General features: G+C 40.3%; 1 protein-coding gene and 1 long non-coding RNA gene across 2 annotated transcripts; one reads left to right on the forward strand and one right to left on the reverse strand.

Moving 5' to 3' along the window:
* Nucleotides 1–10,975: 10,975 nt before the first annotated feature.
* On the reverse strand, nucleotides 10,976–15,876 carry LOC113028795 (B-cell receptor CD22-like). The gene is made up of 7 exons (XM_026179246.2): nucleotides 15,124–15,876; nucleotides 14,305–14,688; nucleotides 13,665–13,970; nucleotides 13,294–13,554; nucleotides 13,106–13,193; nucleotides 12,914–12,953; nucleotides 10,976–12,756 (listed from the first exon to the last, which is right to left on the reverse strand). The coding sequence occupies exons 1-7, from the start codon at nucleotides 15,203–15,205 to the stop codon at nucleotides 12,514–12,516; spliced, it is 1,404 nt and encodes a 467-aa protein (XP_026035031.2). The 5' UTR covers nucleotides 15,206–15,876; the 3' UTR covers nucleotides 10,976–12,513.
* Nucleotides 15,877–17,423: 1,547 nt separating this feature from the next.
* On the forward strand, nucleotides 17,424–21,019 carry LOC145431084 (uncharacterized). The gene is made up of 2 exons (XR_013911440.1): nucleotides 17,424–19,862; nucleotides 20,789–21,019. It is a non-coding gene; the product is annotated as an uncharacterized LOC145431084 (long non-coding RNA).
* The last annotated feature ends 212 nt before the right edge of the window (nucleotides 21,020–21,231 follow it).

Genomic DNA, 21,231 nt, shown 5'->3' on the forward strand with positions numbered 1-21,231 from the left:
GACACTCACTTTTCCGAAGTCTGGTTTTTAATCTCCACTTGGGAAAACAACTTGTGCCCTTTGGGTAGTGACAGATTCCTAGAAATTAGCTGCCTCTGATAGCTCTGGTAGCTGGCTTCGTCTTTAGAGATAGGGCAAAGAGCGGGTCCATTCAAGAGGGGCTCAGTGTAGAGCCACTTTTTCACCATATCAAAAGAAGCCAGTTGAGGCGGTTCAGGCATGTGACTAGCATGCCTGCAGTGGACCTTTTGGGTGGGGTAGAACCCAGGTACTCTGGAGAGATTTGGCTGGATAGACATAGGTATATAGCATGTGTCACTTTGAGTTTGATTGATGCCTTTGACCTTGGGACTTTCCCACCTGTCACCTGACTTGAAGTTTTGTTGCATCACTGTTCTGGGTAATACACCAGATCAGGGATGCATCAGAATCTTTGGTCAAAGCACATATGGCTGCTTATAGACACAGATTGATCATGGTAGTTAGCCTGCTTCTGTCAATTTTTCCTATGTTTTCTGTTAAGTAAGTGTAGGTGGCAGCTGGCCATTAGTTGGAGCTTGGAGGAGGCAACTTTAAACTGGGACCTGACATGACTGGCATTGCTCTGCTTAGTTCCTACTGCAGTGATCCTGTTGCTTCTACTCATACTATCCTATTCTGTTATCTTGTAATATTGTACATACGTCAAAGGTTTAACTGACTGATGAAATACACATTGCTACACATATTATGCACATTATCAGACACATTATTAACTTTCTAAGCTTATTGAATACAAAGTATTCAGCAGCAGTCATGATAAGAAAGCGGCTTGATTTAACAAAGGAAAACTTTCTTCTTGCTCCATGATCAACCTCCAACTGTTAAATGTTTACTCAATATTACTGCAATGTAACAACAAAGTCAGTTTTTTCTAAACCCAAAACATCCCTTTCACATTCCCATAGACTGGGGTTGTCACCGAATTAGCTTCTGTGAGAAAAAAAAGGCTTTAGGTACTGACTTGCTTTTAGAACCAGCCTTAAGTGGCCTTTAGAGACACTACAGTTTTTACTGTAGTGTAAAAACTGTAGGAATTCCTCCTCTCTATACTTACACTCAATGAGCTCCTCCCTAACAAATGCCAAGTTATTTTCTCCATACTGTTTATATGTGCGTGTAATTTCATCGCAAAAATCCAACATCGGTGTACTCAAGTGCATAAGATGGAAGACAATTAATTCTGAAAAAATACAAACCAAGAGTTGTTTGTTGACAGTATAGTATTTTTTTTAACCTCTTACCACCCACTGGGTCCCTGGTGACAGGCTAGCCATGTCAGATGCCGGTCATTTAAGCGACCAATAATTTTTTGGAATTTAAATTGTGCTGACTCACTTTGTTCAGCACAACCCAGAGTAAAATGAAACATAAAACATAGTAGAACTTATTTTGTTAGACACAGGAACAATTCGAGCATCTTTTTTGGGAGCCAAGCCCAGGCTTAAAAGTTTTGCCGTACCCCTGGGACCAGCGCAAAGTTGTGTGGCAGGTCCTGGCATGGAAGCTGAGGGTCCAGCCAGCCGGAGAAAAGACCGGTTGATGCCTGGATGTGCATTGGAGCCGCACTACCCCCACAGCGCAGACTTTGCTACCTGCACAGAGCGTTTCAGGTGTTGCTTATGCAAAAGAGAATTGCAACAATACAGCGTGTTTCTCTACTTCAAGACACCTGCAACCTTTCACACAGTAAGCATGTCTGTTATAGCCTGCGCTTCATAAATGTCTGTTTGATTATTCAAACCTGGTTTAAAACGTGACTCATTTGTTGTTCAAAAACCTTTCCTCTTGATAAGGAAAGTTACTGGTTTAAAAATATATGTATATTTTCAAGTTTTTAGCTGGATGTGAAACATATGATAAACTCTTGAGCATATTTATATTGCAAAATCCATAATGGTTATGGCAAAATCTTTACCATAGATCATTAATAGGGAACAAAAAAAAGAGGAAAGGAGGATAAAGTGTCACTTCAGCAAAGCTGCTGGGAGACAGAAGTGTTCACACGTTTTTAACAAAAGGCTTAAAACACAAAACTCTAATATCAGTTACAACTGGTAAGATGATGAGTTTTACTTCTCACTGTCCACATTATGGTATGCTACTTTTGCTCTGTGGGACTGCAAAAATGTCTTTGTATTGATGGTATAAACCAGACTTTGTACTTTTTTACTGTTTTTTCTTCTTTTGTTCACTCCTAGGCTGATAAAAAATCCAAAGACATTCGCTAACCACAAACACAGAACCCACTAACTAAATAACTATTAGCCTTACCTTCTGCTTGGATTTTAGATGTATTCCTCATGTTTACAGTCAGTCTACTATATAGGACTTGCTGCTTACACCCTGAGTTACACAATGAGTCTTTCAGATGTCCACAATGGAATAACCAGCTGCACACGTAGTTACACTGGACACCGCATGGTCTTATTTTTATTAGCCCTCGACTCAGTGGCAAAATGCTTACAATTAGTTACGGGGTCAGTTTCCTTTTCATCAGAATTATTTGCCTTCATCCAGACATAAGTTGAGCAATGGTTTTTACCAATTTCTCATTAAATCATAAAGGGAAGCTGGATTTAAAAAGAACATGGGATGTAAGTTAAGGAAATACAAATATAAGTGTGACTATGGAGCACATCTCCTTCAGCGTTCATGATGACCCAAGTGGATGACATCAGGTGTTTCTCTCAGTCAGCTGACCAACTGTCTAGGGAAAAAAATCAGCTAATAGTTATTTAGCTAGTGGGTTCTGTGTTTGTGGTTAGTGGATGTCTTTGAATTTTTTATCAGCCTAGGAGTGAACAAAAGAAGAAAAAACAGTAAAGATGTAGACTGTGAAAGTCTGGTTTATACCATCAATACAAAGACATTTTTGCAGTCCCACAGAGCAAAAGTAGCATACCATAATGTGAACAGTGAGAAGTAAAACTCATCATCTTACCAGTTGTAACTGATATTAGAGTTTTGTGTTTTAAGCCTTTTGTTAAAAACGTGTGAACACTTCTGTCTCCCAGCAGCTTTGCTGAAGTGACACTTTATCCTCCTTTCCTCTTTTTTTTGTTCCCTATTAATGATCTATGGTAATTAATAAAGATTTGTCATATTGTCCCTATAAAACACCATGTTTTTATAGAAATTATTATGATACAGAGATTTAGATTCTTGTTGCACGTTGTGCATGAAGTAAAAAAGTAATTTTATTAAGAGTGAATGTACTTTTATGTTTACCAACAGCTCGCGAAGTCCTCGGTCCAAACTGACTTTATAGTTTATAAATGTCAACTCAGAAAGCTCCTGTCGTGACCTCTCATCTGCAAGCATGCACAAACACACACACACACACACACACACACACACACACACACACACACACACACACACACACACACAGATTTGTTTCTCTTTTCATGTATATCCTACTACTAAGATGAGTGATTGAAAAAGAAAAACAGCTGTTTCTATAAAGCAAAAAGGAGAAAAAAAAGATTTCTAAAAAGGGAAATTTATTTTATTTATTTTTATTTTATTTTAATTTTCCTCAAACGTGTCAAATATATATTTTTATGTATATTTAAATGTCCACTGAGCTGTGAGCCATGGGGCGGTAATGCACTTTAACATTGGTTGCCAACCAAGAAGAAGAAGAAGCTATGAGCCAGGAGGAAGGGGGTGAGTGAGAGAGGGATTCGTTTATGCTACGATTCAGCACAGCAAGGGCGGGGGTGAGTAACTCAAATATGCTGTTAGCATGTTAGCTGAGCGATGCTACTGTGAACTGAGGAGCTATTATCTTGATGTGAGTTTCTACTCAGGGTTTTTTTCTTCCAATTCAGAGCAGAAATGTTTTTCTTAAGAAACTGGCTGTTGTTTATTTTCCCCACAATTTTAATTTAAAGCTAGATATATTTCTACTGATGAAAATAGTTTGCTAACAGCAACAGGGATGAGTCAGTGAGTCAGTTGGGCTTGTGAATCATGATTCACGAGTCAGTAAAGTGATTCTCGAGTATTGAACAATTCGTTCACAATTCACACTTCACTATAAAGAAGAACTCAGTAAGTACAAACAACCATAGTTTAAGGACATTTTCTAAAATAAAAAGGATTCATCATCTGCAGTTTGTGGGGGAAAAAAAGGTGTCACATTAACCCTTTAAGACCTACCATAGAACCAAATCCGCCACAGCTTATATTATATTTTTACATGCTGTGGAGCCATTTTTGGGAGCATTTCAAGTTGCTATACATCAATACAACCATTATAGCCCAAATTTTAATGATATGTATGCATTAAGTGCATAGTAATTACATAAATTGCAAAAAAGTGCAATAAACTACAAAGAAATTTAAAATCGTTTTTGTTTTTTTAACATATATTTCTAGTTAAAGAAATTTAAGAGGCTTATCCCTCAAAATTCTAAATACAAAAAAGTTGCACAAAATAGTTTCCTACCACAGGAAATTTACTTTAAGTGTCTTCATAGTTTTATTTTTGAAATACACCAATTTTTATATACTGCAGGAAAAATGAAAATAATTAAATAATAAATAAATAATAAATAATAATAATAAAGAAACGACACAGAAAGTCATAGAGTCAAACATAACTTTTAAAAACACCAGCTCATAAGGTCCTGATGGTAAAAAACTACATTTCCACAAAATGACGTCACTTCCGGTTTCGGGCAGGTCATGGCGGACATGCGATAGTTCACGCTGATGGATGTAGGAAGTGTTACAAACAGCTGATCGGATCGGCAAAGCGTGTTTCTGGAACATTATGTTTTTGTTGCTGCAAGTGCATTTTATGCAGTTTTTGCAAAGCTTTATGTGGAATATGTCTGTGAAGGTTCTCAGTCATCCAGGTCATCGTAGTCAAAGGAGCTTGCAAAGAAAAGTGTCTGGACTTCTTTAAGTTGCTTGAAGACGTTTCACCTCTCATCCGAGAAGCTTCTTCAGTTCTAAGGTCAAATGGTGGAGAGTCCCAGATATAAACCTAGTGGGAGTAACAGAGGGACAAAAGGACCCCCTGATGATCCTCTAATCGCCTGAGCCAAGGTGTGAAACTGGGCGTGGGTCCCAATCAGCCAGAGTTTCGGGTGTGTTCATTGTGAAACCTGGCCCCACCTTATCATGCGAATTCCTGAGGTCAGATGGCCCAGGATGTGAGTGGGCATTAAGGCGTCTGGGAAGGGATCTCAAAACTGGATTATAGATGGCAGACAGTTGGTGTCGTAAACCCCCGCCTCTGTTCAAAGATGGTCGCTCACAGTGGACATAGATGGCTTCTTTCACTCCTCTTTCAAACCATCTGTCCTCTCTGTCCAAAATGTGAACATATATGTGGAACTATATGTGGAAGGAAACTGTGACCGAGGACAAGCTGATGGCATAAGATGTAAGTACAACTCCTCCGGTTTCATATGAAAAAAAAATTATTGCGCTAGCTTACGTGGTTGCAGTGCTACCGGGATTTAAAAATAGTTACGCAAAACAGAGCGTGCCCGCTCCGACCGGCTTTAAAGGGTTAAAAACAAATCAGTAGATTCACAAATTATGGATACAGACTCTTTTCAGCTATAGAGGTAGAGGTACACTTCATGTACTGATTAACATACAGTTCAAAGACTTGCATTAGTGTGCGCACTTGGGCACCTTTTATTTAGCGTGGTTATAACATTATGGATTTTGCTATATAAATATGCTCAAGAGTCTATCTATCTGTTTGACATACAGCTAAAAACTTGAAAATATACATGTATTTTTAAACCAGTAACTTTCCTTATCAAGAGGAAAGGTTTTTGGACAACAAATGAGTCACGTTTTAAACCAGGTTTGAATAATCAAACAGACATTTATGAAGCGCAGGCTATAACAGACATGCTTACCGTGTGAAAGGACCTTTATGCTGCGCACTGTGACTCACAGCAATGGTCCCGGGTCAGCCCTGACTTTGTGTTAAACTAATCCTAAAGTAATAATGTTATTTCTAATCACTGATATACCACAACTTTATCCTTTCAACAGCTAATGAAAGTTAGGGGACCTAGCTTCTATCGGATATTTATATAGAGATCCTCCAGCTTCAAACTGTATCACCCTTCAAGGACCTGAAGCTCCATAAAGCGCCCCTCCGACAGCCAAACCCATCTGTTCTCCGATTGAATAGTTAATTTTGTGATTGACATGACATTGACCAATCAGATGAAAGGAAAAAAATAGGCTCAAAATTTGTAGTTGAGTGCAGAGTTTCACATGTATTTTTTGGCTAAGTCCACATACAATCTTTTTTACACATACAAATCCTGATTTAAAAGTACAAAAACTGATTTACAAGTACAACATATTTATGACCACAATTTGAGCCCATAGTCTTTTCTCTGGCTGGCTGGACCCTCAGCTTCCATGCCAGAATCTGCCACACAACTTCGCGCTGGTCCCTGGGGTACGGCAAAACTTGTAACCCTTAGTCCGGCTCCCAAAAAAGATGCTCGAGTTGTTCTTGTGTCTAAAAAAAAAAAGTTCTACTATGTTTTATGTTTCATTTTACTCTGGGCTGTGCTGAACAAAGTGAGTCAGCACAATTTAAATTCCAAAAAATTATTGGTTGTTTAAATGACCGGCATCGGACATGGCTAGCCTGTCACCAGGGACCCGGTGGGTGGTAAGAGGTAAAAAAAATACTATACTGTCAACAAACAACTCTTGGTTTGTATTTTTTCAGAATTAATTGTGTTCCATCTTATGCACTTGAGTACACCGATGTTGGAGTTTTGCAATGAAATTACACGCACATATAAACAACGGACTCGTTCCCGGTGGGTGATGGGCTCCGCCAGGGCTGCCCTTTGTCACCGGTTCTGTTCATAATTTTTATGGACAGGATTTCTAGGCGCAGCCAAGTGGCGGAGGGCTTTCACTTTGGTGGCCTCAGAATCTCATCTCTGCTTTTTACGGATGATGTGGTTCTGTTGGCTTCATCGGGTGAGGGCCTCCAGCTCGCACTGGAGCGGTTCGCAGCCGAGTGTGAAGCATCGGGAATGAGGATCAGCACCTCCAAATCTGAGGCCATGGTTCTCAGCCGGAAAAGGGTGGAGTGCCCACTCCGGGTTGGGGATGAGTTCCTGCCCCAAGTGGAGGAGGTCAAGTATCTCTGGGTCTTGTTCGCGAGTTATGGGAGAAGGGAGCCGGAGATCGACAGACGGATTGGGGCTGCGGCTGCAGTAATGCAGACGCTGCACCGGTCCGTCGTGGTGAAGAGGGAGCTGAGTGTAAAAGCGAAGCTCTCAATTTACCGGTCGATCTACGTCCCTACCCTCACCTATGGCCACGAGCTGTGGGTAGTGACCGAAAGAACGAGATCGCGGATACAAGCGGCAGAAATGAGCTTCCTCCGAAGGGTGGCTGGCCTCTCCCTTAGAGATAGGGTGAGAAGTTCGGCCATCCAGGAGGGGCTCAGAGTTAGAGCAGCTGCTGCTCCACATCGAAAGGAGCCGGCTGAGGTGGTTCGGGCATCTGACAAGGATGCCTCCTGGGCGCCTCCTGGGTGAGGTATTCTGGGCATGTCCCACCGGGAGGAGGCCCCGGGGCAGACCCAGGAGACGCTGGAGAGATTATATCTCTCGGCTGGCCTGGGAACGCCTTGGTGTTCCCCCGGATAAGCTGGAGGAGGTGGCTGGGGGTGGTCTGGGCCTCTCTGCTTAGGCTGCTGCCCCCGCAACCTGGCCTAGGATAAAGCGGATGAAGATGGATGGATATAAACAGTATGGAGAAGATAACTTGGCATTTATTAGGGAGGAGCTCATTGAGTGTAAGTATAGAGAGGAGGAATTCCGACCGTGATTTCTCATTCATGTACTCTGCATTGTGCATCGTATTGAGACTGTATATATATGTCCTTGTACCATGATTATTTCTTTTCAGAATAAAGGGCTAAGAAAGAAAATATTTAAGTTGAGTTAAGTGGTAAAAAAAAATTCTTCATAGACACTGGAGTTTTTGGAAAACTTTGGAACGTTGAGATGTTCTTTTTTTTGTTAGATGTTCAGTATAGTAAGCCATGTAAATAATAAATCTTTGATATAATATATATTTTGTCACTACTTATTTTTTTTAAATGAATTGAAAAAAATCAATGTGAAGCGTTGTTTGGGAAGCTAAAGAGTGAGCTCTTTTCAGTGGGCTGAGCCATAAGAGAGCTTGAATTATCATCATTACTGCTTCGGTTCACACCAGAGAACTCTGAGTTTATTTAAAAATAATAATATGATAAGTTAACATACATGTCTGTGTTTTCATATATGAGATAACATTTCCTGGGGTGCCAATTTTTTTTTTTTCGGGTTTTTTGTCCAGCTCTAGTGAAGTTCACCTCGATGATTACTACTTAAGAATTAAAACATAGATGTGCAACATGTCAAGACTGATTCTTTCTAAGCCCTAGTTTGGCTCGCAAAGGAGTACATTTACACCAAGTGTCAGATTTTGGCTGACATTTAAATGGATTTATGATAAGGGACTCATTAAATAAAAGCGGAAACATTTAAACACATTGAGGAAGCTCGTCAACAGGAAGCTTCTCAGACAAACAAATTCCTGTAATAAAATTACCCAGTCATGTGGTCTGCCATTCTGTGTATTATCACCTCTTGCAATAGCTGCAGCAGTCACATTTGTGGTTGTGTTTATTTGGTTTAAATGACTGATTAACTGATTAACTTGCATTAATGCAGTTATAGCGTTAACATCAATTTAACGAGATTAACGCTGACAGCACTACTTAAAAATAATCAATTTGCACCCTGATGAGACTGAGCTAAAACTTTTCAACGTTTCAGTGTTCTCATAGCGGGTTTGTGATAGGAGAGCACGACTCAGGAGAGGGATAAAAAAAGCAAAGAGTTTTTAATTAGGGAAAATATAACAAAACAAAAATTTGATACAGACAAACAAAGAAGAAGTTCATGAGCATGGCAACATTAACTCATAAAGCAAAATACTGGAAAGCTGAGGCACAACAATAATGCGGAAGACAGGAAATGATGACATAAGCTGCTTAAAATACTATATACCTAATGAGAGAATGAGGAAAGTGGAAAAAAATCAATTTTATTTATAAAGTGAAAAATAACAACTATGGTCACCTCAAGGCACCTTACATTGTAAGGTAGACCCTACAATAATAAACAGGTTACTATGTAAGTGGAGGGACAGGTGAGGTGAATCTAGAGAAAGGTAGGTGGGAGTGGCAGCAACTAAAATGACAGCAGAGTGCATGATGGGAATATAAAAAGCAGACTGACTGAATAAAGAAAGACAGAAAACCAAAAGCATCACAGGTCTGTTTGCTTTAACATTAAAAGATCTAAACAGAGAAAAGTCTCATTGTTTCATCAACGACAGCAGTATTATTGTAATTCTTTCTTTTAATACTTTAAGTACATTTTCCTAATTTTAACAATTTCATTCTTCTAAAATTTTTCCTGTTTCCTATTTTATTTTCACTACAGGAGTAGTGTGCCTTCTCCATAAACATTACTTCTGTATCATTAACTGTAAAATTAAAATGAACACAAATACAAATCAGCTTGATGCGTCACACAAAGAGGTGCAGAAACGTCCCACACAACCACAACTACATCATTGCGCACACATACAAAGAGAGGGATGGATGAAATGCAGTACTTAACTCGATAAATCCAATAACAATATTTAAGGAGCTAACCTGAATGCTACAGCTCAAATTAAGTTATCTTATTTTTGAAAGGAGGATAGCATAGAATAGCATAGAGAATCATTCACTTTGGCAAACATGCCACACAGGTCAGTCATGTGGAGCAGCATAACATGTGATGGAAAAGTCCTGTTCGCTCTCATCGCTCTTCAACTGCTGTACAAGTATTTTTGCAACATCTACCACACAGAAAAGCACACTGCTCCATCTGCTGGCTGTTTAATGACTTTTCACCAAAACCCTTCAGGCAGGGAACAACTCTCATGAAACCATCCTGCCTAAAGAAGTGAAGAAAAAAAGAAAGTAATGCTCATTTTTTAAATGAGCATTTTTGGGGGGGTCCCATTTAAGCCATACTATGATCTCTGAGTGATTTAGTCAGCCTTTCATAAACATACATGAACGCTCTAATCAAATTCAGAGCACTCAAATTCAGTCGCACTGCATTACATCACAGTATTTGTTGAAATGTTACATGGTGCCTGATATTGTGTAATCCTTTGCTTTCTTAAAGACATTTGCTGCAAAAACAAATACAAAAATATACAACATCTGTTTAGTAATTCATTAGGATGCATAAGTACAGTTTTTGAGAAGGAAAATTTCCTGCAGTCCCAGAGTGCAGCTTAATGGCTGTTTTCCCAACACTCAAACCTATATCATTTGGCTCTGATAGAAAATAAATCTACCTAAATCAGTCAACATCATGTAGAAAGCTCTGTGTCTTCATGCTTCCTCTTTACACACTGAATGAAGAACTGAAGCAGATGGCACTGAAATCCAAAAAGTGACATCAAAGATGGATATGAAGAGCTTTTTAACTCTTCAAAACAAACAACACATTGTCACATTGATTTAACTCAACATTAAAACAAAACAAAAGAAGAAATGAAACAACAGATAAGACAATAATAAAGAATGAATGCTTTTCTTGAGTTTTTCCCCCTTTCTAGTAACCCAACGCTGAAAGGATTTAAAAATTTTTTTCACTTATCCAGTTTTAATGGCTAAAAATACATTTTTAAGAAAGTATTAAAGATAACATTACTGAGCACTTCCCGTTTTCAGCAGTCAGAGCCAAAGTCTGTACATGCCATGTAAATTACATTATATTTATGTTATAGTAACAAAGACAACACTGGACCATATGATAAAATATGTTAAATACTTAAATAAGATGAATTCACCAACAATTGAACATAATGGATAGTCATTTTTTATTGATTAAACCAAAACATTGCAATATGCAAAAACCCCCAAACAAAACCCTTTTTGGAATGGATGAATGGACCGGTGGCGAACAGATAAAAATAGTCTAACCTTTAACTATTTTTCACATAGATTCACATTGAATTTTTCTGTTTCTGGTTTCCTGTTTTCTCGACAGTTCAGAAGCCCAGACTCTGTAAGTTCTTAGTTTTCCAAAAATAAACTGTTAAATTGTTTCTGGTTTCTGAGTCGTGCATTTAGGTTCATATTTACTGGGATTATGACAGAGTGATCTGCCCAAACATTAGCTGTACACACAGCTGTTACACATCAGTGTTGTGAAGTACTAGCAGAGTCACAGGTTGTTAGTTGAGCACTGATGTCCAGACCAGCTGAACAGTGCTACACAAAGACAGAAATGCACTTCTGCACTGAAACTGACCCAAGCATTGCCTGAGCACAAATCCAATGATTACCAAAACCAGTTCATTGTAGAGTTTAAAAAGGTTTTTGATTTTGCTCTCTAAGAGGGTGAGGCTGCTAAATGCCTCTTTAATTCACAGCAGCTTAGTGGAATTTTAATTTGAATGCCATGTTCAGGTAGTGGGGAACAAAAGGTTTTGCACTGAACATTTTTGCATTATGCTGTAACTACCCTGGCAGTGAAAACTGATAACTATACATGGAAAGGCCAGAGAAAGACACTCCTATTGCGTGCATTTCCATTTCCTCTTTGCCTTTCCAACTCTCCAGGAGAACATTTAGATTACCCGATGCAGATCGGCAGTGTTAAACTTACCCTGGAGAAGCCAAAAGAAAATGCCCACCAGCATGAATGGGAATACTGGTTTGTGGTTCCAGTGCTGCATTTTAGACATCTGGGAACTCAGATGTTGGAACTTGGACTGATGTGTATCTGGAGTGATGCAGCATAACACTTCTAAAAAACACGTTAACGGATAGAGCCTGATCAATGCTCTGCGTATGGCTTATTTAGTGAGACAAAATACAGAACAATGGTAGTTCAGATTCAAAGTTTACAGTTTTAATTCTGTTTAGATTCAGTGCTGCCATCTTGACCTGTTAGTTCAGGGGGCGTGCCACAAAAACAATTTGGAAGCAGAACTTCAGAAATGCAACTGACAAAATCAAACAACAGCTCACACAGCGTAGCAGCATGCAAATACTTTAGGAACATAATAACTTAAAATATACTTTAAAAAAAAAGCGACAGTATGTTGAGGTTTTAAGTTTTAGTTTTGCAGAACAGCATCTGTTGTTGTGTAAAACTAGTTCTTTTTTTGGAGTGCTGCAATTTCTCACTTACTCATTTAGTCACATTTGCCATGAACACAGTTAATCATCTGAAAACAGCCGTGTAAAGTTAGCATGAAAAATAGGACATAAAAAAGCCATGGAATGGGATTTTAGTTGTTTTACTTCACTGAACTGTAGGCAGTGAAAATGACACATTTACAGGCACCATGTGTGTATTTATATGTTAATGTAAAATTATTTCACAACAGTTCTCATTTTTTCTTCACCTCAGCGTAGAGTTCCTCTTGGCCGTGAGCCCTTTGTTTTAAGCTTTTTTCTCGCTTTTTGATCTGTGCGTACACCGTATGCTGCTGCTGTCCACTGTCCCGCACTGAGTTAGACGATGCTTCATATGCCAGTGTGGAGAAGCTGATCTCTCCATAATGGATGTTTTCTTCCTCTTCTTCCTTTTTACTTGCTGGTTCATCAACCTTCTGCTCTTCATTTATTTGAATCTATAGAGTTAAAAAACAGAACGCTCGGTGAATTAGATTCATTCTTATTCATGTTTTATTAAATAAATAGACTGCTCTGATGAAGTTACTGCTGTAATCGCCAAAACATTCAAGTAACCCTGCAGCTAGAATTTTTTTTTCTTTGTAATTTCCTTACCAGAATCTGTTGTTGAGTTTGTTGCTTTGACTTTAACGACCTGGAAGACACAAGAGGCAGTAAAAAATTATCTCTGTGTATGTTAAATATATGTGAACAAAGTTAAGCTTGAAACAGAAATTTTTAATGTGTAGCTAAAATATCTGTGAGAGTAGCTAATTGTGTTTTTCTGCTTTGATGTGTGATACTTACCAAACAAAGATGATCAAGCAGAGGAGAATTATAAGTAAGAGAACAATGATCCCAATGATTACTCCAGGAAGTAGCCACAGTGTGTCTCCTAAAGAAAAACAAAGGTTACTACCTGAAGTTATTTTTAAAGTTTGGAGTTTGAATGGATAAAAAGAAACAGGAGCATGTAACACATGAGTGGCTTTTACCTCCAACAGTCACGTTAATCTCTGCTGATGTCTGATTACCCAGATCATTAGTGGCCACACAGTAATAAACTCCTCCATCTGTTACATTGAAGCTGTAAATCTCTCCTTCAGATACTTTCACAGCTCCATCTCTGCTCTTCTTGAACCAGGTGAAGCTGCTGACTGGAGGTTTGGCTCTGCTGGAGCAGGTCAGGTTCACCCAGCTGCCTGCTGACACCAAACCTGATGGACTGATGGATGCTGAGGTGTCTTTAGGAGCATCTGGAGAAAAAGATTGACAGAAATCACCATTATTCATTCTAAACAGTGGACCTCCCAATGAATCAAATGCTATGTTGACAGGATCCAACTACAAATTCTGATTTTCTTACATGAAACACTGAGAGTCTCTTCTGTCTCTGCTGTCTTGGTGTCTTTTCCTTGGTTCACAGGATATCTGGCAGAGCAGTTGATCTTCTTTCCATCATGTGTGTCTGACAGAGTGATGTTCTGCTGGATTTTAGTTGTAAAGCTTCCATCTGTGTTTTCCTCTGTTTTGTTGTGAGAGTCTTGTTGGAGATTCCAGGTGAGTTGAGGAGGGGAGTGTGGACAGGGAGTGAGAGCTGAGCAGGTTATAGTGACAGACTCCTTCTCCTTCAGATCACCTGGGATTGTAATATTGGGCCTCCAAGGAGAATCTGTGGTTTCACATCACAGACATATTAACACTACAGAGCACACTGCAGTTTATACCAGTGTTTAAAATCTCTAAACCACTCATCTTATCTTAAATTTACATATAACTTTATTAATTTCATAAAGTCATGATTTATTGAGTATTTATTTATTAAAGTATTTTTTTTAGCTTAATAATAAAACATTCGACCAATATTAAACTGTATTCTGGGACAATCATTATGACTGAAATGTAATATTTCTTCAACAAATGCTGATGAAACTTAACTGAAGGCAAGTCAAATAAACCCAATAAAGTAAAAATATAATTCTAATAAAAAACTCAAAATCACTCACCTCTGACTGTTATTTGAAGAGGATCACAAGAAGCTGTTGCTTTGAATGGTTCTCTCTCTACTCTGAAGAAGTATGTGTCTGTGTATGTGGTGATTAAATTACAAAACAGAGTGGTGCAGTCTCTCTGACTCAGGTTCCCAGTAATACTCATTGGATAGATGTTAACTGCTGCACTACTGTTGAAGATCACATTGTTTTGATTACCGTCAAATTGGGATTGATTTTTAATCCACACTCCAATAATTTTTCTTGTGCTGATAAATTTCTGTTCTTCTTTGGGTCTGAAGCTACATGGGATTTGCAAACAAGATCCACTCAGTGCTTCCAGCTTCTTTGATGCATTTATGAAGACTGCTGCTTCATCAGGACATGTAGCCAAAGCACCTGTAAACACAGTGTCACAACTAACCTATTAATTAATTAATTTTATTACAAACATTAACTTGTCTTATTTTAATTTGTCCTCCATAGGACTTAAGATGTAAACTTTAATCAAAGTACTCCTAAAATTAAATAATTGTTTATGTAAAATTAAATTTATAATAGATCAGCCAGAAGTGACAGTCACATTTTCACCATTTGCCCTTTTTGATTAATGATGCTAAATTACATAGTTGTTGCTTGAAATATAATCTATTGTAACATGAACAACATGTCTTTGATTCTGTTGGTAACAAAAAGTATTTCAATTACCTGTCAGACTATGAACAGTATGAAAAAACAAAGCTTTATCTCCATCAGCCTTTTAATTTTGTTCCTTAAAGCTGATAATGATTTAAATGAATCCAATAATGCCTTTATAGTGAACAAACAGCTCACCTGAAACAAAGAGGACCATCAGTAACATGCCGACTATCACCATGTTCACACACAGCTCAGGAGAGGTTTTTACAGTGAACATAATTTCTTAACCAGAATTACAGGGGAACACATCGCCTAACTGTTGTTAGAATAAGGAAGCACAGAAGAGGACATACTGTTTAAGAAAGTGCAATGTCAGTTTGCTTGATCGTATTTGCTATAGGTGTTGAGAAATATTCTGCGGAAGTACAATCAGTTTGCTAATATCCTGTGATAGAGGAAGTCAGGCGATAGATTTTTAAAGTTTAAAATTACCTGTCAAAATAACCCACACACGCAAATACTTTTCACTACAGTTTTTTTTAATTGGTTTGGTACTATTTTCATAACTAAAGTGTGCATTTTCAAATCTCTCAGTACAAAACTCACATTTGATCACATTTGTAACACCACTAGTCATTCTTTCAAATCTGATGTCATGAGTTCATTGTATTTGCACATATTTTCATTCCACTTAATCATTGTTGCAGAACATATGATCATTGTGATATATTCTGAGAACATTTGCTTTAATCACCCAAACAAAACAGTGAGATCTTTTTTCAACTTAGTACTTATACCAATCATTTCAGTCAGGAGCAAATAATACAAGGTAAGCGTTTCAAATTGTCCTTGGTGATGAATGAGTGTAACTGAACTGTAAAACTTTACACAGCAAATATTACACTTATGTTCAGGCATAACAAAAAAAAAAAAAAAAAAAAAAAAAAAAAAATATATATATATATATATATATATATATATATATATATATATATAAAAACACCCAGCACGCCCCTGCGGGCGGTTTATCCTTCAAGCTCGGGTCCTCTACCAGAGGCCTGGGAGCTTGAGGCTCCTGCGCAGTATCTTAGCTGTTCCCAGGACTGCGCTCTTCTGGACAGAGATCTCCGATGTTGTTCCCGGGATCTGCTGGAGCCACTCGCCTAGCTTGGGAGTCACCGCACCTAGTGCTCCGATTACCACGGGGACCACCGTTACCTTCACCCTCCACATCCTCTCGAGCTCTTCTCTGAGCCCTTGGTATTTCTCCAGCTTCTCGTGTTCCTTCTTCCTGATATCGCTGTCATTCGGAACCGCTACATCGATCACTACGGCCGTCTTCTTCTGTTTGTCTACTACCACTATGTTCGGTTGGTTAGCCACCACCATTTTGTCCGTCTGTGTCTGGAAGTCCCACAGGATCTTAGCTCGGTCATTCTCCACCACCCTTGGGGGCATCTCCCATTTTGACCTCGGGACTTCCAGGTTATACTCGGCACAGATGTTCCTGTACACTATGCCGGCCACTTGGTTATGGCGTTCCATGTATGCCTTGCCTGCTAGCATCTTGCACCCTGCTGTTATGTGCTGGATTGTCTCTGGGGCATCTTTACACAGCCTGCACCTGGGGTCTTGCCTGGTGTGATAGACCCCAGCCTCTATGGATCTTGTACTCAGAGCTTGTTCTTGTGCTGCCATGATTAGTGCCTCTGTGCTGTCTTTCAGTCCAGCTTTGTCCAGCCACTGGTAGGATTTCTGGATATCAGCCACCTCCTCTATCTGCCGGTGGTACATACCGTGCAGGGGCCTGTCCTTCCATGATGGTTCCTCGTCTCCCTCCTCTTTCTTGGGTTTCTGCTGCCTGAGGTATTCACTGAGCACTCAGACAGTTGGGGCCGTCTTCCAAATGTATTCTTGGATGTTCGTTGTCTCATCCTGGACTGTGGTGCTGACACTCACCAGTCCCTGGCCCCCTTCCTTCCACTTAGTGTACAGCCTCAGGGTGCTGGACTTGGGGTGAAACCCTCCATGCATGGTAAGGAGCTTTCTTGTCTTTATGTCAGTGGCTTCTATCTCCTCCTTTGGCCAGCCTATTACCCCAGCAGGGTACCTGATCACGGGCAGGGCGTACGTGTTGATGGCCCGGATCTTGTTCTTACCGTTCAGCTGACTCCTCAGGACTTGCCTGACCCTCTGCAGGTACTTGGTGGTTGCAGCCTTTCTATCGGCCTCTTCATGGTTCCCATTTACCTGCAGGATCCCCAGGTACTTGTAACTGTCCTCTATGTCTGCAATGTTGCCTTCTGGTAGTTCAATCCCCTCAGTTCTGACTACCTTCCCTCTCTTTGTTAGCATTCGACTACACTTCTCCGGTCCGAATGACATTCCAGTGTCATTGCTGTATAGCCTGGTAGTGTGGATCAGTGAATCGATGTCTCGTTCACTCTTGGCATACAGCTTGATGTCATCCATGTACAGGAGGTGGCTGACAACTGCTCCGTTCCGCAGTCGGTATCTGTAGCCAGTCTTGTTAATGATCTCACTGAGGGGGTTCAGGCCTATGCAGAACAGCAGTGGGGACAGAGCATCTCCTTGGTAGATCCCGCACTTAATGGTGACTTGTGCTATGGGCTTGGAGTTGGCCTCTAGTGTTGTACGCCACATCCCCATTGAGTTCCTGATGAAGGCTCTTAGGGTCCCATTGATCTTGTACAATTCTAAGCATTCCAGTATCCAGCTGTGGGGCATTGAGTCATAGGCCTTCACAGGTTGGTCAGTCTGGTCTTGCAGTCTCAGCTGACTGTTCTGTCTACCAGTAGCTGGTGTTTTGCGCCTCTGGTATTCTTGCCAATCCCTTTCTGTGCCCCACTCATGTATTGACCCATGTGCCTGTTCATCTTAGCCGATATGATGCCTGACAGGAGCTTCCATGTAGTACTGAGGCAGGTTATTGGTCGGTAGTTGGATGGGACCGGTCCCTTCTTGGGGTCCTTGGGGATCAGGACCGTTCGACCTTCGGTTAGCCATTCCGGGTGTCTCTCGTTAACTAGCAGCTGGTTCATTTGTGCTGCCAGACGCTCGTGGAGTGCAGTCAGCTTCTTCAGCCAGTAGGCGTGAACCATGTCGGGCCCTGGTGCAGGGTTTTAATAGTTTTGCAATTTTCATTAGTTTTTATTTTTATTTAGTTTTGACTTCAGATTTTCAATTTTATATCAGTTTTAATTAGTTTTTACCAATTGTTTGCTAGTTTAGTTTAGTTTTTATTTTTTTGAAAATCCTTAGTTTCAGTTTAGTTTTGATTAGTTTCAGTTATAGTTTTAGTTGTGTTTGCAATAATTAACTGTAACAAAATCCCAGTTTCATTATATCAGTCATTCTCTTCTGCTTATCCTTGGGTATGTTGCTATTCCAGCTACCATACCCTGCACCCTGTACAGGTCGCCTGTCTGTCGCAGGGCTAACACGCAGAGACAGACAACTCACATTCCCACCTATGGGTTCTTTAAATAAATAAATAAATAAAGGCAGATGAACAACCATTGATACCAGGCAACTATAAAATGTATATCTTGGCTCCAATGAGACTATTAACTCTTGCAGCACCGGGTGTTCATAATTTTGGTTCAAGTGAATTGATAAACTTTTTGAAGACAATTGACTCACACAGTTATGTAGATATCCCAGTCCTGTTGTCTCGGGATGCATCACGCTGCCTTGCCTGGGGTTAGCGTCTGTTTTTGGGGATGAGGGTTGAGTGTGCTCCCTTACCTTCTCAAGGTAAGCTAAGTTAGCCTTCTTGTGCGAGCTTTTCAAGCGCACTTTAAGGTTTGTGGGATTTTTTGCCCTTTAGAAATGTCCCTCATAATTTGTCTCTTTCCACTACAAGACACTTGCTTTATCCAAAACACAGTCATATTCAAAGTAATCCCAAATTGGACTCTGGCGCTTTCTCCCGACTTTTCCTGACATGATTCTGCGCTTGGACGGCGCAGCAACACAGACGACTCAACTAACGTACTGGCCACCTGCTGGCATAATGAGACAGCAAGAAAAAAATCTGGAAACTAAACTTCATTTTCACCTTTGACTATTGTATGACACGCACACATCAATGAAAACTAAACGCATTTTTGATATAAATTCAGTTAATTTTAGTTAGTTTTGTGAACACTCATTACAGTTTTAGTTAGTTTTCCTTTTTTTGTTTTTATTTTTATTTCCGTTAACGAAAATGTTTTTTCACTTCTAGTTTTCGTTATTTCGTTAGTTTTCGTTAACGATAATAACCTTGCCCTGGTGCTGTCCAACTCTTCATACTGGAGACCCTTTCTTGGATATCTGCCATTGTGATGGTTACTGGACCCTGTTCAGGGAGGTCGCTATCGTCTGCCCTCAGATCCACTAGCCACTGAGCATTGCCGTTATGGGTTGCATCCTTCTCCCATATGCTCTTCCAGTATTGCTCCGTCTCCAGCCTTGGTGGTGCTGTTCTCTTATTGTTCCCTTGCCACTGAGAGTACACCTTTGCTGGTTCTGTGGAGAACAGCTGGTTTATTCTCCTGCCTTCTATCTCTCTGGTGTACCTTCTCAAGCAGCTGGCCAAGGCTGTGAGTCTTTGCTTGGCAGTTTTCAAGGCCTCAGGTATGGACAGTTTGCTGTATTTCTTATGCACCTTCTTTGCCGCACCTTTCTGCAACTCCGTTAGTTGGCTAACCTCCTACTTTGATCTTGCCCTCTAGCCTCCTTCTCCATGGAGGGTACTGCCCCTTGTGGCTGTTCAAGGCTCACTGATCACTGCTGCCGTATTGTACATCAGCTTGTTAGTGTCGGTAATCGTGGTTGTAGGTATCGTCCATAGTGCTGCATTAACATCATCTAGCAGACCTTCTGAGGGTACTTCACGTAATCTTGGTAACCGGCTACGGGGGATCCAGGTTTCTTGTTTTTTTTTTTTTTTAAATGACATCAGAAACAGCAGTATGCGACATTACGTGATGGCAGAGCTTCAGTTCATCCTTTGTCTTTTTTTTTTTTTTTTTTTTTTTTTTTAATAAATAGGACAGGGGGAATGAATGAGAGAAAGAGGGGGAGAGAAAGAAAGAAAACCAAAGGGGAGAAGGGGGGGGAAGAGAGAGAGAAAAAAAAAAAAGAACTCCTGGGTCACCTGTATGGAGAAAAAAACAAAAAAAAACAAAAAAAACAAACAGAGGAGACAGCAAACAACAAAGAGCAACATAATAATAGAGAAAACAAAGCACCATCACAATAAACTAGCTAGCCATAGATATCAATATTTACTAAATAATAAACGATATTGTGCAGCACGCAAGATAGACAGCGCACAGTGTGCTTTGAGGTAGCAGCCAAGAAAGCTTTAGTCCGCGTCTGTGAATACCCATGTGTGCATACCTGTGTGGATCAGCATGCTTGCATTCCAAAGGTTTCTCCATGTAATGATCTGCTAGGGAGTGTGGGGGGGCCACAGCCCCGTCCTCCAGGGTGTGAAGCGGGTATGGAGGAGATCAAAACTCCAGACATCCAGAGGCCCCCAGAACACAAGAGACCATGGAAGACCAACAGAGGGGCAGCCGCGCCACTGTTCCAGTAAGAGCTGAGGAGAGTCCCAGATGAGGGCTCGCCCAGCAGCCGCGGAGCAGAAGTCAGGGGGAGTTGCAGTGACGCGCCCGTGAGCTCCGCCGGCCCCCAGCTGCGCCTGAGTGACCGAGCCCCAGGCCGAGAGGCCGGGGGCACCCCACCTCTAAAGGGGCCCGAGCGAGCCCCAGGCCCCAGGCCCCGACAAGCGGCCGCCAAGGAGTGAGCCGGTGTGTACCCGGACGCCCACCCCCAGACAGGGATCCAGGTTTCAAGCTTGGCCATGATCCTATTTTTCAGGTCAGTTCCTCTCGCACTCAACGATCCTTCTCCTATCGCACTTGGGGCTATGTACCCAATCTCGGGTAGGGGTGATGATATCTCCCCCCTGACCTGGTGTCCTGACTCCTCCTTGCCGTAGCATTTATGTTGTACCTCGTCAATCTCTAGCTGTGATAGCAGTCCCTTCTTTCGAATGTTGGAACACTGTTGGAATATATATATATATATATACACATACACATATATATACATACACATATATATATATATACATACACATATATATATATATATATATATATACATATATACATATATACACACACACACACACACACACACACGAAAAAGTAAGAAAAAACAGCAAGTCATTTACATATGCACAATATATTTTTATTTTATTTTTATCACTTTTACACAATTAATCAA

The sequence above is a fragment of the Astatotilapia calliptera genome, chromosome 9, assembly GCF_964374335.1.
Source record: "Astatotilapia calliptera chromosome 9, fAstCal68.1, whole genome shotgun sequence".
Lineage (NCBI taxonomy): Eukaryota > Metazoa > Chordata > Actinopteri > Cichliformes > Cichlidae > Astatotilapia > Astatotilapia calliptera.

Coding starts and splice junctions, on each gene's coding strand:
- LOC113028795 (XM_026179246.2), bottom strand. CDS start 15,205: ATGTTCACTGTAAAAACCTCTCCTGAGCTGTGTGTGAACATGGTGATA. Junction 14,689..15,123: donor GATGGTCCTCTTTGTTTCAG/GTGAGCTGTTTG, acceptor CTGTGTTTACAG/GTGCTTTGGCTACATGTCCT. Junction 12,757..12,913: donor AAACTCAACAACAGATTCTG/GTAAGGAAATTA, acceptor TTAACTCTATAG/ATTCAAATAAATGAAGAGCA.